Below are 16,808 nucleotides of genomic sequence, written 5' to 3'. Positions count from 1 at the left end.
ATTTTAGTTGCTTAAACACATTTGTGCTTAGCAGCAACGGAGATCCCTTTCGGCTTCATGGTCAATGAAGACACCGATAGCTAAATTGAGTTGCAGTCATGTATTGCCAAATGTATGACTTTATATGTTTAGGACCAAAATTTGTCAAGTTAAATGCGACACGGTGATTGTACGATAATCAATATGGAGGGAGTTGCAGAGCATTATATGGGAGAGAGTGCGACACGTTAGCATGATTTTGTACTTAAACAGTCCTATGAATATTAAAATATAAGGATGGAGTAGTGGAAAGATGATTTTGATGCATCATGGGAAATCCCCTGGAAGTTTTTGGCCTTGGACAGCGTAACTCATGGATTATTAAAGACCAGCATGAGCCAACCATATTATGGTACAGTTTTTTAGCAAAGATGAACTTTAAAAAACTTCTCTTTGATGTAGGAGAGGGTGACACTAGATCTGGAAGATGCTTCTGCAGGAGAGTGGCTTGATAGCAAGGCTTTGTTTTACGTTTTTCTTTGTGAAGAATCTATCAACAAGTTGTGGACTATGGTTCTATGAGTTCATTAAGATACAACAGTGCTTCATCAGATTTCTAAAGCTGAGAAAAATGGTTTTAAATGATAGATTTTACAAGCATTTATTGCATTAAAACTTGTGACAATCTGCAGTGTGGCACCGCGCCACAGGGTGGCGCCTCCTTGTTTTTGTTGTGCCTATGCAACACTTTTTTGTTTTGGCTATCAATGTATTTGATGCCATGGACGTGTATGCGTATTGTGACGCGTGGTAGCGCCAAGAAGCCGACCGTTTTTGTTCCTAGTAATAAAGTAAGCCTGCGGACTTCCTGTTCCTTTGTTGCTCTCCAGTTGCGTCGTTCGTGGCTGATCAGCCACTGCGCATTACAAACTAGTGTTAAAAATGTGTTCCAGTATTTATTTTTGAGGGTCACCAAACTGCTACCTACCATTGTTTATTTGTCAACCACAACCGGGCACGTAGAGACTGCACATTCCCCTCAGTGCAAATGTTGATGTGGAAGATTTCTTCATGAGATCACAGATACTGTATGTGGGAAAATTCTTCCAAGGCATAGAAGGTGTTATCAGATCTATGATTAGAAGAGAACATGGCTCCATTGGGTTCACAAGTAAACAATACTAATGAGCACCTGTGGGAGTCCTTCACACAACATGAAATGGGCCAACTCTGTCTCTAGACTGCGCCAGAACGCAGGTTTGGGGTAGAAACTGGAAGGTTGCTTCGGGGAGGGCGAGGGAGGGGTGATAAATGGTTAATTATCAATTCATTCAATTATATATAAATTCTTAGAAATCTGACCTTGTTTTGTTAGTTGGATTGCTGACTCACTTTTAAATGAAGCTTGGCCTTAGTTTGTCAATAGCTGCTTTTCTGTGATGAAATGATGTTTCAAATGTTGCCTATTTTAAGGTTGTCGGATGTATTAATGAATTGTCCCCGAAGATCATTTAGTCAAAATAATGCCTGTTATGTTTGATGCAAAAATCACGCTAAAGTATCAAAATGAACGATGTTCTCTCCTTTTGTATATTTTCTTCCGGGGGACAGTTTAATTGAATTGCTGGCCATCACAAAGTTGAACAGAGATTCACATCAGCAAGGGGGGAAAAAATGAAAGAATTAATTTGTCGGTGCCAAGGCTACACTATTTTTTTGTAATACACTGATGGGGTTTTTGATGAAAAGAGTCTGCCCAGGACAATCCATAATGGACTCATCTCGGGGGTCTGCCACATTTACATGTCTGCCAGTTCAAGCAGAGCCGCGTTTTTGTAATTTTACTGACAAGCTTCAATTTCCCCGGCCCGTCTCCACACTCGACACCGGCACAACGGACCCGCTAGTCATTTCCATTTGACTTTTCTCTTATCTGCGCGCGCACACACAAAAAGCATTTCCATCAACTAGCCAGCGGGTGTTAATGTGAAAACGGGTTTTAAATTTTATGTAGCGAGGCTACATTTAAACATTTGACCAGCCCCCCCCCCCCCCCCCCCCCCCCTGCATACAGAAAACTGATGAGAGATAGGGTGACCAAATGTCACGTACGAAATGGCTTTTGCCATGAATGTTTTATTCAGTCCCGTGTGGCTTTGATCACATTAATACAATACAAAATGTAAATGTTAGGCCGAGTGTTTGTATAAAAAAAAAAAAAAAACACTATATATTTTATGACCTTCTCATAAAAGAAGGTAAAATGACTTTCTGTCCAAATGAGGCGAAATGAAACACATATTTAATGGTAGTGGGAAATAGAAGGGTGAGCACTTTCAGCAGGCAGAGGCTGATATTCACTTAACCCACCGCCTGTGTCATTTAACAGCACCAACCCTCACAGATTTATGCCTGTCTGTTTAGCTGATGTCTTCCCCCTATCTGCCATGTAGACAAATAGAATGGAGGCCTTTTTTTCTCTGAGAGCCCCATCCACTGACGGGTAGGAGTTTGGGTTTTTTAAATGTTAATGCCATTCAGATTTATGGGAGGCAGGCGAGATTGCCACTGAGGGTATGCGGAGCTAGATACTGTTTATTTCATTGCAAAGCACACAGGCTAAAATGTTTGCCCCTGAGCCTTTGCAGCACTCTAAAAACCAAACCGCTGCTGGCACCAGGCGTGGGTTATGAAATGAGCTGAAAATTCAATAGTCAATACACCATGTAATGGGCAAGGTGAAAAAAAAAAATAACCATGCTTGGAAGTTAATTTTATTAGCACACAAAGTGCTTTTGTCTAGTGGAGCCCAAGGAGGGAAAAAGAGCGTTTGAGAGAAGAAAAGAGAAGAGTGAGAGAGCCCACTGATAGCCAAGAGTAGTACTTCTCCTCCCATTCTCCTGCTGTGTTGTGATAGACAGACTAATATGCAGGCTCACTTTCGATGCCAAAGGCTAGACCAAGGCCCACAAGAGACAAGTCCCTCTCCGATACGCTTTCTCCCCCTCATGCTTTCCAGCCCTTTTAACTGGAGCAGTGTATAAAGACAACAATATATCCACCTTATTACCCTAGAGATGGAGATTTTGCCTCAAACATTACAAACAATCTGGCTGGCCTTGCTTCCCGCTCTCTTTGTGCATCTGTGCGAAACAATCAATAGTGTATAAATTCGAAGAACACTGAGCCTCGCTGCCTTCCATGCGGAGTGACTGTGTATTAAATCACACCAATTGATTAGCTGAAGTTCACGTGAGGACAACGCTTGGAATTGGAGTGAGTCCTCAGCATCTCTGTTAGTGTCTCCTCCTCACTACTGGGGACGACCTCGGCACCTAGGATGGTAATTAAACCACTGTCGACATCCAATGTACACACTAAAAAAAAATGCTGGATTGTTTTCCTAACCAACTCGCTAGTTAATTGTTTTGGTGCAGCAGATTGGGTTGAAGACTGGATTTGGGCAGGCTGAGGAGCTGAAGCCGGTCGCCATTTGCCTACTGAAGTTGAAATACATTTATTGTGACATTCTTAGAAGATGTTGGTGTCGGTTGGATGAATGACTGGGTTGTGTCAGGAAGGCCTTCTGGTGACCTGAGACGGCAAAGTTGTGTTTTTGTCTCATAAAACGACTAATTTATCTGTAACCACGGCTACACTGATAACCTGGTAAACCATTTTTTTTTGTAGCTTTAACTCATCAGTATGGAGAGTTTTGACTGCTCGTTGGATCCAAATCTTCACGCAACATGCTTGGTCAAACCCGATGTGTTGGGTATAAATAAACCAGCATTGGCTCAGTCGAGGGACGGTCTGAGCACAAAATTCAGCCCGGGAAAATATTTGTCGACGGGTGGGGGGGTCTTAGGAGGTAATGGGGGTGTGACGTTGGACGGCTGCCGACATCCAACGATTACAATTCATCGTTCCTCATCGGCCATTTGCGGCAATTAATATTTATTGACCGGGAAACTTCCAAAACCAATTTAGAAAAACAAACAAACAAACATGAATTGGATAATTCTTAACCCCTGGGCGTTATTTGACCATTTTTTGGCTTTTTGTTGGTTCTGACCAAGCCATTTCAAAATAAAATAACGCAAGTTGTTACATGTTCTATCTTCTAGAACACTGGTTCTCACCCCCGGTCCTTGAGTGCCCCTATCCAGCCTGTTTTCCACGTCTCCCATAGCCAACACAGCTGAGGATTGTTATCTGCAGGGATGTGATTTTTCCGCTAATTCGCGGAATTCCGCTTTTTTTTAATCTCCCCCCCCAAAAAAAAAAAAATCCGATTTTTTATTTATTTATTTATTTATTTATTTATTTATTTTTTTTTAGTAGTAGTTCATTGTGTATGCACATGACTCCGACAGATAACATCTTCTGCTATAACAAAGACATTTGTGGTATGCTCTAATATGAGTTACTTTTCATTTGGTCATGATACAATTATTTGTTCATAAAATTTGAACTCTTCAACATTATTTATGTGTTAAACTTAGTAATCACATTAGTTAGATATGATGATATTCTCAGTGATAGTTTTTAAAAGCAAAGGCAGTCCAATGTTTTTGAATGTGACTGATTTTGAGTTGACTAAAACTGCCATTTTATATGGGATAGTTCAATATACATTGAAAATTTATGCTGTTGTTTTGTCTATTTCTTTGTCATGTGAGTGCATTGAAAGTACTTAAAAACACGGAAAACCCATGAGCTCCGGGGGGCTTCGCCCCCCTTGTTCCCCCACCAGGACCTAGCTGGGTGCCAGCGGCCCCCAGACCCCCGGCTAAATTTTCAGATAATTTCACTTTGGTCAAATCACATCCCTGTATCTGGCTTCATACAAAGCTTGCTAAATAGCCGATCATTTGAAACACCTGTGTCGGCTGTGGGAGACATGGAAAACAGGCTGGATAGGGGTACTCGAGAACCACGGTTGAGAAACACTATTCTAGAATATAAACCGAACATTTCAATAAAAGTTGTTTGCTGCATTTAAGTTCAGTCTGTATTTAGTTGTAGGGACTTGGTTCTTGTGTTGGTGTTTGTGTTGGTCCGACAGCGGCTGGAGCGCAATAGAAAAGTTAAAACAATGGCACAAAAGCATGTCAGCAGGTCAGCTGGCAGGGCGGCAAGGGTTGAACTTCCAATCACTGAAACACACTTAGGAAAGAGAGTGACAGAAAGAGGGCACAGACACAGGATAAAAAGAAATGAACTCGATAAGCGCTGTGAGAGGAGGGAGACAGCCGAGAGAGACACTCAGTGGAACGCAAACCTAAGTAAGTCCCGGGGCTGTAGAGTTGGGATCGAACAGAAACATGCAGTTATTTTCCTTCACTTAAGGAATGGAAAGTCATTTGACTTAATTTTCTAGGATGGATATGAGTGTTCAACAGTATAAAATCGACCTCACAGAAGACAATAGTCTCAACATAGCATGGATATTAGCATAGCATAGCATAGCATGGATGCTAGCATGCTCTCCTGTGAATCTTTGGGTTTTCTCTTGGTACTATGGGTTCTGTGTCAATTATACTATAATGGTAGGCAGCATCGGACCATATTTAAAAAAAAAAAAAAAAGTATTTCTTTTACGGTTTTGTTTTTTATTGTTTTCAACAATATTATTAACTCCATTGGGTATTAAAACTAATACAGTAAAATTTGTTAAATAAAAAAGTATTAACTAATAACATGTTAAATAATAAAGAATTTTCAATAAATGTGACTAATTAATGAAAGTTCAATTTACTGTAATAAACAGTAATTGTTTAACTTCCATTTTTACTTTTAACTCCTAACGAGAGTTAAAAAAACAACTCTAAGAAAAGAGTGACAGTACTTTAACTAAAACTTTTATTGAATGGTCTCACATGCGCACTCAAACGGAGTTGATTTGAACTCTCAGGTGGTTTATTCTTGAGGCGAATGATAAATTCTTTCGTCTTTGAGAAATGTTTACATGCACTTTATGACATTTTCTCTCCGCGGCATCACTTGCACTACAAATTATTTCTGATCAAATGCAAATTGAAATCGCCTACTATCTGTTTCTGTATTACGACATACTGTGTCAATGACTGCTGTGAAAAAGGTCATTAAAACGGCAGCGGTCTACATGACGTGTGTAATACTCTCTAGTGATAATATGTGAGATTTCAATCAATGCTACAAGATATTACTGCAAAATGCTTGGCCCCATGCGCCTCACATCTCCGTGTGGCACGCCGCCATGTTGGCTGATTATCACCTACTACCTCTCACAGTAAATACCTGCATGTGTGTTGGTGTGTGTGTGTGCGTGCGCGTGTGTGCTTGCCAGGGTGGAACAACAATCTAGGATGTGTTTCGTTATTCTGTTCCCTGCTGTGGAAGTTGATGGGTTTTCCCACAGAGGACGTGCAAAATGATCCTGGCAAGTGATTTGCAAGTGTGTGCGTGAAACGGAAGCAGAATTGGCCGTGTGATCTGACGTCGTGTGTCTGTTGGGTGTGTGTTACTGGAGTGCTTTGAACAGGTGAGGGAGGAAGTGATTCTGATTGAAAACCCAGGCGACACGATCTCACGCTGCGGCTGTTGTTTTGCCTCGAAACTGCCTTCAAACTCATTTTACTCTGGCAGTGTGAGTCATTTTAATATCTTCCAATTTCACCAACACTATTTCGTCTCTTGCACGTAAATGCTGGACAAACGGTGTTTTCATTGAAAAGAAAATAGCGCAGAATGTCACCATGAAGAATGAGGCAACGAGTGAGAGCACTTTTATTTTACAATTGTCACTGTTTGTTTCAGATGGAATCATGTGGTTGTTATATTCTAATCATCTTGATTGATAGTGGAGAGAGGACAGAAATAGACGCAGAGAGGAAGGGTCTGAAAACCCGTTTTGGAATGTTAAGTGTTTCTCTACCATTAAATATTCATGCTCATCCTGTATACGCAGTAATCAAAGTTAAAGTTTGGCGGGGAAAACATTACGATTAAAAATTCAACGGTCACAACTTCTATTCCTTTGCTTCACTGGGACTTTTATCAGGGTGAAGCTTGTTGGATCGTTCCAGTGGTGTCAACACAAGCAAGGAACGAACGCATTTTAGAATATTCAGATTATTCAAATTGTATGATTACATTATCGCCATCTCTTATTTTCTTCAAACCACGGACGACGCCACATAAAGATTTATATGCCAAGGGACAGATAAGCTTCTGAGGTCTAAACATAAACGTGCGGACTTTCATTAAGACAACATCCTTTCATGGATGTTTTTTGTATTATCAAAAACAGTTTATGCATTTATAAATTCCTGATCAACATGTCCTACAAAAAAACCCACTGCAAAGCCAAACATTAGTGGACAACTAACATTTATTTACAACAGCCTAAATGTATTCATAAAATGTTGGTTGTGTTTTGTGGTATATAAAGCAAGAACTAATGTACCCCCCCCCCCCCCCCCCATGCTTAATATACAATGTTTCTGGCAATCATTCTTATTAGCGGTGAAACAAATGACAAAATTATTTCATTTTAAAAACAGTCAAATGCTGGCAACCGCAGCAGTCTGTGGTTTACTGTCACTTTACAGCAACATTTCCTTGAACAAGAACAACAACAACAGCAACATTAGTCTAAATGAGAACAGTTTGCTTTCTGCAGGTACACTCGAAAGCTCTCAGTGGAGCGCAGACTTCTGCCAATGTGGAAAGATTGTGGTTTGCATATCAACACAAAGAACAATTTAAAGGAGATATATTGTGCCTTTTTTTCCCCCCACAATTGAAAAGGACATGGTTGTCTTAATCATATGTCTAATACCGCAAGGATCGAGAAATATAGTACATTTAACATTCACTTTTTTAAAACCATGGTTCTGTTTCATGGAAATGAGACACATCTCACCCCATCCCCTCTATTGCTGGACAAATGTTCTGAGTAGGGGGGGAGATGCTGTACTGGGGTGAGGGGTTTCTTGTTGTGCCCCAAATACATCCATCATTGATGGCATTTCTACTATTTGAATCAGTATTTCAACACCAATTACTTTAATCTAAGTGTGCACATCCATATATGTGGCACATACAGAAGACGCATTGCCCAAACAAAAATCGAAAATACTGTCAAGGGTGTTGCAGAGTTTGTGGCACTTGTAGAAAAGTGGAAGGGGAAAAAAGCAAACAGTGACTAGACGAAATCAATTCCTATATCAACATTTTCATTTGTTACTATGCATTGTACATGATTGAGAAAAGTGTTACTCACAATTGAAACTTTTTCCTTTCTTTTTTTAACCATTTCAAGTTTTGCTGATATTTTAGGCTTTCCTAAAATCTCACCAAGAGATGAACTTGAATCTGTCATGATTCTCCCATCCCCTGAAGGAATTACCATTAATTGTAATCGTTTGCGTGTTCAAATAATTGCAAGATGAGATTCTGGTGGAGAGGGTCCTTGCAAGGTTGGTTTATTACAGAGATCTCTGGTCACACAGTTAGACATCACCCAAGCAGTGTCATCCAATGTGTGTGTCTTCTTTTGCCCACACAGCCTCTTTATTCAAAACATGAGGAAACGCCTCTGTCATCCCGTGATGCACAGAATAAGTTTGCATTTTCCCAGTAAACTAGATCGTCCTTGAACTTTTGACAACCGGATTTCTAATGAACAGCAACTAGACTTCTTAGATAAACATAGAAACATTTTAACTTTCTCATTTCTGGGAAAACAGTAGAAAAGATAGCAAGAATGTCAAAAGCATTACTCACACAGGTTATATCAGGTCAACATAATTACACCTTCATCAACACATCTATAATGAAATGTAAAACAGGTAAAAAGTAAAATAAACCAATAAAAATGTTAATAATGTCAACACCCCCCACTATATAAAACTTGAGTGCCTTAATCACTGGTTCGCCAACACAGCTGTGAGTTACAGTACTTGACCATTTGCATGCAGTTAGCTAGCTAGCTAGCTACGGCTCCACTCTCAAAATACATCTTCCCTGGATACCGCAGTTTACAAAACAGCTTGGTGTCTTTATCAAAATTCACAAAATTTGCGGCCGAGCCCACAGCCCGGCATGCGCGGAGAACGACGATCGCCGAAGCCTGTTAGCTCGCAAGCTAGCTGGGGGCTAGCACTTTATGTTACAGCGCGGAAAGAACTGTGGGATGTGTAGGCGTTCACGGTGTGGGTTGAAGAGGAATAATGGAATTTTGTCCTCTTTGCGTGTTCCAAAAATGAAGATAGATTTAATGTAAGAAAAATACACCTTTTGTAAGAAAAATACACAGATAACAGCTTCCGATTACGTCACTTAAAAAACGTGGTATTTCAGAGCGTCAAATGTGTCTTCTTCCGGGTGGTGGATGGCTTTTATTGTTTTAGGACCTCCCCTCTTTTATTTGTAGACAAAACATATCTCAGTACTTTTCCAGAGCAGATGGCGTAAACAAGGTCAGATCTCGGTGTATGTATTCGGGACTGAATATGTTATATAGTTGAAGGCTCTATTTTTTCCCATAACAACATCTCACAAACAAGTTGAATCAAATTCACGGTGGCCGTGACTGATGAAGAAAGTAAAAAGTGTGTGTGTGTATTATTTCAAAGCAAATTCTGTTTTCATGACCGAGATGTGCGTGTACAAATAAAACACGGAATTTTGGACCAATCAGTGTATACCAGCCTAAGGAGTGTGTGTGTGTGTTTTTGAGACAAATTCTGGTTCAAGGGCTAAATGTGCTTTCGCACAAAACGCTGAGAAGGAACTTTTTTAGACTAAATAGTATGTCCCAGCTTAAGGCCAGACCATACGAGGTCGACATCATCTGCTCTGCTCAGGACACAAAACATTTCGACAAGGTTAATGTGAAGAATTAAAATGTTCATAATGTGTAACAATAGTTGATATATGAAATTAGGTATTAAAAATGTTATAATATCTTTCAGGGTCCACAGCGTTTCTGAGCGGGGACAATGCCATGATTTTTCTCCTTTTTTTTTGAGGGGGAAGACTCGCCATTCTCAACCATAAGACTGAACATACTGAAACATCTTATTTACTTCAGGTAGGCTACACCCTCTTCTGCTCTGTTTACATGTGCTCTCGCATTCCTTTATACAAATCTTAGAAACAGAGATGATTCGCGTGCAAATGAAATTGTCAGCTCCGTGGAGAGGGTGAGCTTTTCATAAGCATAACCACTGTCAGAATATTTTGAGACAAAGCAGGAGAGCTGGTGGAGGTACTCAGAGAGGAGAGTCCACCTGCCTCTGCATGCTTTATCATCCGTCGCATGAGCTCGGCAGTCCGCCTTCCAACGATTTACCGCCTTACGGAGGCATCGTCACACCACTGTGGAAGTGAGTGTCTGTATATGTGAATCACATGAAAAGGATCTCGGCAATAGAAGGTTGCACCAAACTGTATGCATTTTTAGCCCTCATTGGGTCACAAGTGAGCAGGAGTCTATCTTAGCTGACTTTTTTTTTTTTTTTTTTTGAAGGGGTGTGATTTTTATTTATTTATTTATTTATTTATTAACTCTTTGACTGCCAAAAACGTTAAATAACGTTTAGTAAAATCCTATGGAGGAGTGCCAAAGACGTTAAAAGACGTTTGTTTCAAAACAGAGGTGAAACTAACCATTTTGTATTGTTGATTACTGAACAACGGAATAAGATAGAAACAAACTTTTTTTTCTGATGAAAGATGAGAGTCCAATCTTTCATTTGGTAGTATGTGTGTTTCCATAGTCCAAACACATAATTTTCTATGGACCTTGAAAGATCAGTCAAAATGCTTAAAATCGGCTGGCACCCACGGCATCCCTTTTCTGAAAACGTCTGGCAGTCAAAGAGTTAAAAAAGATAGTACCATAATTTGGCAATAAAACCTTCTTCGGAATTCTTGAGTGTCATTTCTAGTGGAAATGCTGTTCAAAACCTTTGTGAATTTGAGCCAATTTGACCTGAAAAGCAGGAATGGAGGTTGTAGATGCAAAGCAGCCTTGGAGCTTCTTCCTTTCTGTGTGATTGGTGGTTTTAATATAAACAACATTAATAAAAGGGCAGTTGAAGAGGGTAAGCGAAGAAACACATTCAAAGGAGATGTCAAGTCTAAAATGATATGCGGCCTCACTAGTCTAAGCACAGTATTCTGATTACTGTTATATTGTTGTTTGTGGAATATATAAATTAAGCAGCAAAATCTACCCGGTTTTATTCATTTCAGGGGACTTAAAATATAAAGTTTTGCCACTTGCTGTTGGCTGAAAATGACATCACGGCTCAGCTTGAGAACATCACATGACCAAACTCAGAAAACAGGTGAGCCGTGATTGGTTGTTAGCTGCACTCTGATGTCATTTTCAGTCGACGGGAAGTGGCAAAATGGCTGCCCGTGGGTGGATTTTGCTGTTTAATTTTGAATTCCATAAACAAAATATTGTTTAGAATGCTGTGTTTAGACTAGTGGGCGCGCATACTAGAATAGAAAATATTACTGTAAAGAAAATTGTATTTTTAATTTTATTTCCTCTTTCCGTATGCATGTAATTTGCATTCGATTAGAAATTTAAGTTAAGAATGTGATAGTTGAATGTGAAGTTCAAACATGCAAATGTGAATCTTCTTAGATGCAAAGGTGCACTTCATGTATGGTCTGGCATGTCTGTTGCACACAGAATGCAAATTTCTGATGTGATACTGTAACCGTGTCCAGGTTTCCTCTCACCCACTCACAACATCAACGTATGTTTGGCATACAAAGGCAACTCTTCCTCCCTGGTGTCCACTGAATCAGATAGGCAGCCCAGACCCCCAGAAGGAGATTACACAAATTTATGCAAAGCCTGTAAATGATTTATATTGCAGTGCACAACAAAAGGCTTTATATATATATATATATATATATATATATATATATATATATATATATATATATATATATATATATATATATATATATATATATATATATATATATATATATATATTACACACACACACAAGACCGCTGAGAGAAAATGAGAGCGAGATCCTGACATCTATAGTAATCCTCACATTCACATAGATCTTACCTCGTCACCCTCAAAAGATGAAGTAATGCAAAATTCTGGAATGTGAGAATTTTTCTGATAACAAAACAGAAACTCCACTGAGGAAAGCAAGCAGTCGTTTGTTTGGCCTTGGGTTTATGTTTAGACCGAGCTTTTAAGCACTTTGGCTTGTGTTCACTGGGGGAAAAAAAAGGTATTGTGCCCATTTGTGTGTGAATGCTGAGATATTCTACGTGTGTACAAGTGGAAGTTCTTTATCTGGGGATAAAAAGCAGGAACACATTTGAGCTCATTGTACCGCCTATGCACCCTTTACTGCACTCCTAACACCAAGGATGCACAGTGTGCCCTAACAAAGCACACGAGGATAAAAAATCAGTCCGCGACATAAACATAAGACTGTGTCTTTGTTTTGTTTTTTTATCTGTGAAAGTTATTTACAAAGACCTGTGGTAGATCCCAGCAGTTTATTCTTTTCATCTGGTTGCATTTCCTTTAGCTGTGCTGCTTCAAGTACTGATACTGTGCACATTTAAAGCGGGACTTTGATAGGCCAAAATAGAAGAATACTACTCTATGGAAATGCAAGGTGTGACTGCTAGACATCATTCAATATCAAGGACTAAAGAGAGTTGAAAGAGACTCATCTGTTGTAGACTTAGATTTTTTTTTTTTTTTTTTAATACTCAGGAAGTGCACCCCCAAAGACACCTGCTGTTTCATGGACTACATGTGAAATGCTTCCTCAGGTCAGTGATTCTCACCATGTTTCTCTGTGGTTAGATGCCATTGGTAACTGATGGACTGTGACCACACTACCACCCCCCCCCCTTCCCCCACATCCATGCAGTGTTACCAGGTGCTAAAGCCATGCTGTCCCCCCCCTTTATTTTTTCAACCCTGCTCTCCCTTTCTCCCCCCTTAACCCTGCCCTTCAGACAGCATTGTCTCGATCAACAATAGAGCCATTGTTACCTCAAGGTGGCGTATTGTGTGGGGTGTTCACCAGACACTGCAGAGGTGACCCTGACAGTGTAGCTCAGGGGGATCCCCTGCCCCAACGCACACACATAGACACGCTGTGGTTACCAAACGTTGACGCTCGTGGGGCCTACATGGTTCGTTTGTAATTGTATATTTTATTTAATTCATGCATCCATCCATTTTCTATAGCGTTTGTCCTCATTAGGGTTGCAGGTGAGATGGAGCCGATCCAAGCTGAATTTGGGCGAGTGGCGGGATACACCCTGCTCTCATCGCCAGCCAAATGCTGTGTTCTATTTGCACAGTCGTTCAATGTTCGCACTTATACAGTGCTTTTAAAATATATATTTTGGCGTCTTAATTCCAAAAGTGAAAGTGGGAACGGCATTGCCCTGATTATTAATGGCCATTTAACTGAATTTCCTTGAACGTTAACGAGCTATTCATAATTATTTGGTTCTTAATGGGATGGGAGTAGGGCTGACACTATCAAATAATTATTTTTATTTTTTTATCGATAATTCCATCAAATAACCTCCAGTTCCCATAACATTTTGTTATTATTATTATTATTATTTATTTTATTTTTTATCCACTCAGTTTGACCGTGAGTTGAATTGAATGGATATAACTTTTTTTTTTTTTTTTTTTTTTTACAGGAGAGCTCAGTATTGTTCATTCGATTTGACATCATCATTGCTCTCCTTTTTTTTAAAAAAAACAAAAAAAACAACAAATCAATTAAAAAAAAAATTAATAAATGTTTTTTTTTCTTTTTTTCTTTTAAATACATATACATATATATATACATATACACACATATATATATATATATATATATATATACTTTTTTTTTTGTATGTGGGTGAGTATGTGTATGTGCGTGTGTGTGTGTGTGTGCGTGCGTGCGTGCGAGCGTGTGTGTATTCATCAGTTCACCTAAAGCCCATTAAAAAAAAATCCCATACTAATAATATAATATAATAATAAATTGCAGAATTAAGTAACCGGAATTAGGTTAAAAAATGGATATAATTGAATGGATATAACTACTCGTTATCTTCTGTACATATGCTTTATTGAACACCAACAGAATTAGCCTATGCTAAATGGTTAGCAATCACAATTAGCAGTAGCGCACTAGCAATTACATTAAAGGTAAACAAACACTAACCACTATTTAGTTGATACATACATCCGTATATATACATGAGCTGAATTGAGGGGATAAAACTACTAATTTACTTTTGTGCATGAGCATTATTGAACACCAACAAAATTAGCCTATGCTAAAAGGTTAGCAATCACAATTAGCATTAGTGCGTTAGCAATGACTATTTAAGGGTAACAAACACGAACCACCTCAAATTTTCTGAACACCAACAAAATTAGCCTATGCTAAAAGGTTAGCAATCACAATTAGCATTAGTGCGTTAGCAATGACTATTTAAGGGTAACAAACACGAACCACCTCAAATTTTCTGCACTTGCTGAAAATGACCCCAATGATGAGCAAAAAAAGTCACCCGAAGATTAAGGTTTACCTTTTTAAAATGGGAGGGGGATAATACCAAGACAAGAATGTGCCGTTTCCATATCCTGTATCATTAATCGAAACGGCACATTATGTAGAGGCAGTATTTACCAAATGTTTGGCCCATTTTGTACTTGACAATCTGTCCACCAACTGATGATGAAGGCATGAAGCCCAAGCTGGCGCTAAACTGCTGTCATGGTGTTCATCAAATTTGACTCAGTCACGGAAAAACTGACTTTATTGGATTTGCGTGCGCATTAATGCTCATAAAGCACGGTTTAAAACACCTGCACAATCTACTGAACACAGTGATGTTTATATTTGTTTGCATCTACTAAAATAACGAGTGCAATTTTAATTTACAGTCCAAAAGCATTGCAAACTACAACCACATAAAAAACAACACAAACATCCATCCATCTTCTATTTACCTTAGTTATCCCACGTAGTTGTTCAATTTCTTGTGGCCTTGTAGCTGCAGCCTGAGTTTCACAGACAGCTGCACTGGATGTGCTTCTTTTAGATCAAAAGACAAAAGGAGTAACAGAGGGAAAGGAGGTGAATGTGCAGTGCACAGCTGTTAGTGCTTCTGTTGTTTAAACAGTGATACCTTACGACCCACCGGTTTTGGCTCAGTCCGTCTGCGACAAAGCCTTGCAAGTGGTTGAATGAATTGGTTTCGATACCAAGTATATTTGGTAGCTTGCTGCTATGACAGACACGACACGGAAGGATTTACTAAAAAAAAACGAAAAATAACTCTTTGACTGCCAAAAACGTTAAATAACGTTTAGTAAAATCCTATGGAGGAGTGCCAAAGACGTTAAAAGACGTTTTTTCCCAAACAGAGGTGAAACTAACCATTTTCTATTGTTGATTACTGAAAAACGGAATAAGGTAGAAACAAACTTTTTTTTCTGATGAAAGATGAGAGTCCAATCTTTCATTTGGTAGTATGTGCGTTTCCATAGTCCAATCACATAATTTTCTGTGGACCTTGAAAGATCAGTCAAAAATGCTTAAATCGGCTGGCACCCACGGTATCCCTTTTTTGAAAACGTCTGGCAGTCAAAGAGTTAATAATAGTTCTCGTTAGTACTGCAAGTTCCTCCGCGGTTGCCACCACTGCGCTTACAGCGAACTGATCCATAGCTATTTTCAAAAAAGTGCATCCTTGCTTTTGCAATTAGCTTAATTTTAGTGGCACTAATAAACTGCACCAATCTTCAAAGAAAATCCAATGATTTAGTTTTTTTAAATAGGTGTCAATACTTGCATTTCAACCCACTTGTCTCTTTAAATGGCTTTCCGACTTTTCACCCTCATGCCCCCCAATTCCCTAATCTGCTTAATGCAATGGAGGATGGACAAGAGATTTTTCAGTTAGTCACTGTTGTTCAATATGTTTAATTGCACAGGCTGTGAAGAGAAGTTATCATTATTCAGCATAATATTTTGTCTCGTTGCTCCATTTGGTCTAAATGAAAGCCAATAAAGCGAAAGAGTGATGTTTCCAAAATGTATTCTGTACCTGTTTTATGTGACGTTAGTTTGTCCTGACAATGATGTTAGCAAGTCATAGAAATGCAAATAAAAAAAAATTTTTTTAAAGCCATGATTGGATTTCAACAGGCTTATGACCTCACCGAAGGGGTCAGAGGGGTCAAAATGGGTGTAAAGGGTGATGTGGGAGGAGATGAGGTCAATGGCTCATTAGAACTCTAAAACACAGAGCAGGTCAAAAGGCCAGCAGTAGGTCAGATGACATCAGCAAGACATGTCAATGTATTGTAAAGAGGCAACTATTTTAAGTGGACTTCACTATACTGCCGACCTTTGACCTGGGGAAAACACAAAAAGTGATTAGTTAATGTATATACGGTGACATTTGGATGTTATTGTCCTACCGTGGAAAAACAGTAAATATGTTTTAAATGATGCCTTCACGTCGTTATAGGAACATAGCACTCATTAATAAATAAACACTGCTTTTAGAGCATGCCAAGGAGAAAGTGTATTTTTTGTCTGTATTCTTTTAAGAATGTTCCTATTAAATTTTGCAAGTTGTTTTTTTCTCACTTAGAAAAAAGTTGGCATCTGACTGAAAATGTACCTTTTTTTTTTTTTTTGCTGTTTGAGGGAACAAATGGTTGTCCTGGCCCAAGATTTTGAGTGTTCTTTTTTAGTTTGAATTACATACGCGAAGTTTTCACAAAATGCAGTCGAAGCTATTTT

The 16,808-nt window shown here is 39.1% G+C and overlaps 1 protein-coding gene across 3 annotated transcripts in view; it reads left to right on the top strand.

Annotated features, from left to right (window-relative positions):
• Positions 1-16,808, top strand: part of LOC144050692 (uncharacterized) — a 52,601-nt gene that overhangs the window by 2,527 nt on the left and 33,266 nt on the right. For all 3 annotated transcript variants that reach the window (XM_077564205.1, XM_077564203.1, XM_077564204.1), the window contains exon 3: positions 9,999-10,060. In XM_077564205.1, coding sequence (XP_077420331.1) covers positions 9,999-10,060 — 62 coding nt within the window. The remainder of the gene's footprint in view (positions 1-9,998; positions 10,061-16,808) is intronic.

Source organism: Vanacampus margaritifer, chromosome 4 (genome assembly GCF_051991255.1).
Source record: "Vanacampus margaritifer isolate UIUO_Vmar chromosome 4, RoL_Vmar_1.0, whole genome shotgun sequence".
Taxonomy (NCBI): domain Eukaryota; kingdom Metazoa; phylum Chordata; class Actinopteri; order Syngnathiformes; family Syngnathidae; genus Vanacampus; species Vanacampus margaritifer.
This window is presented reverse-complemented; position numbering and strand designations above follow the sequence as displayed.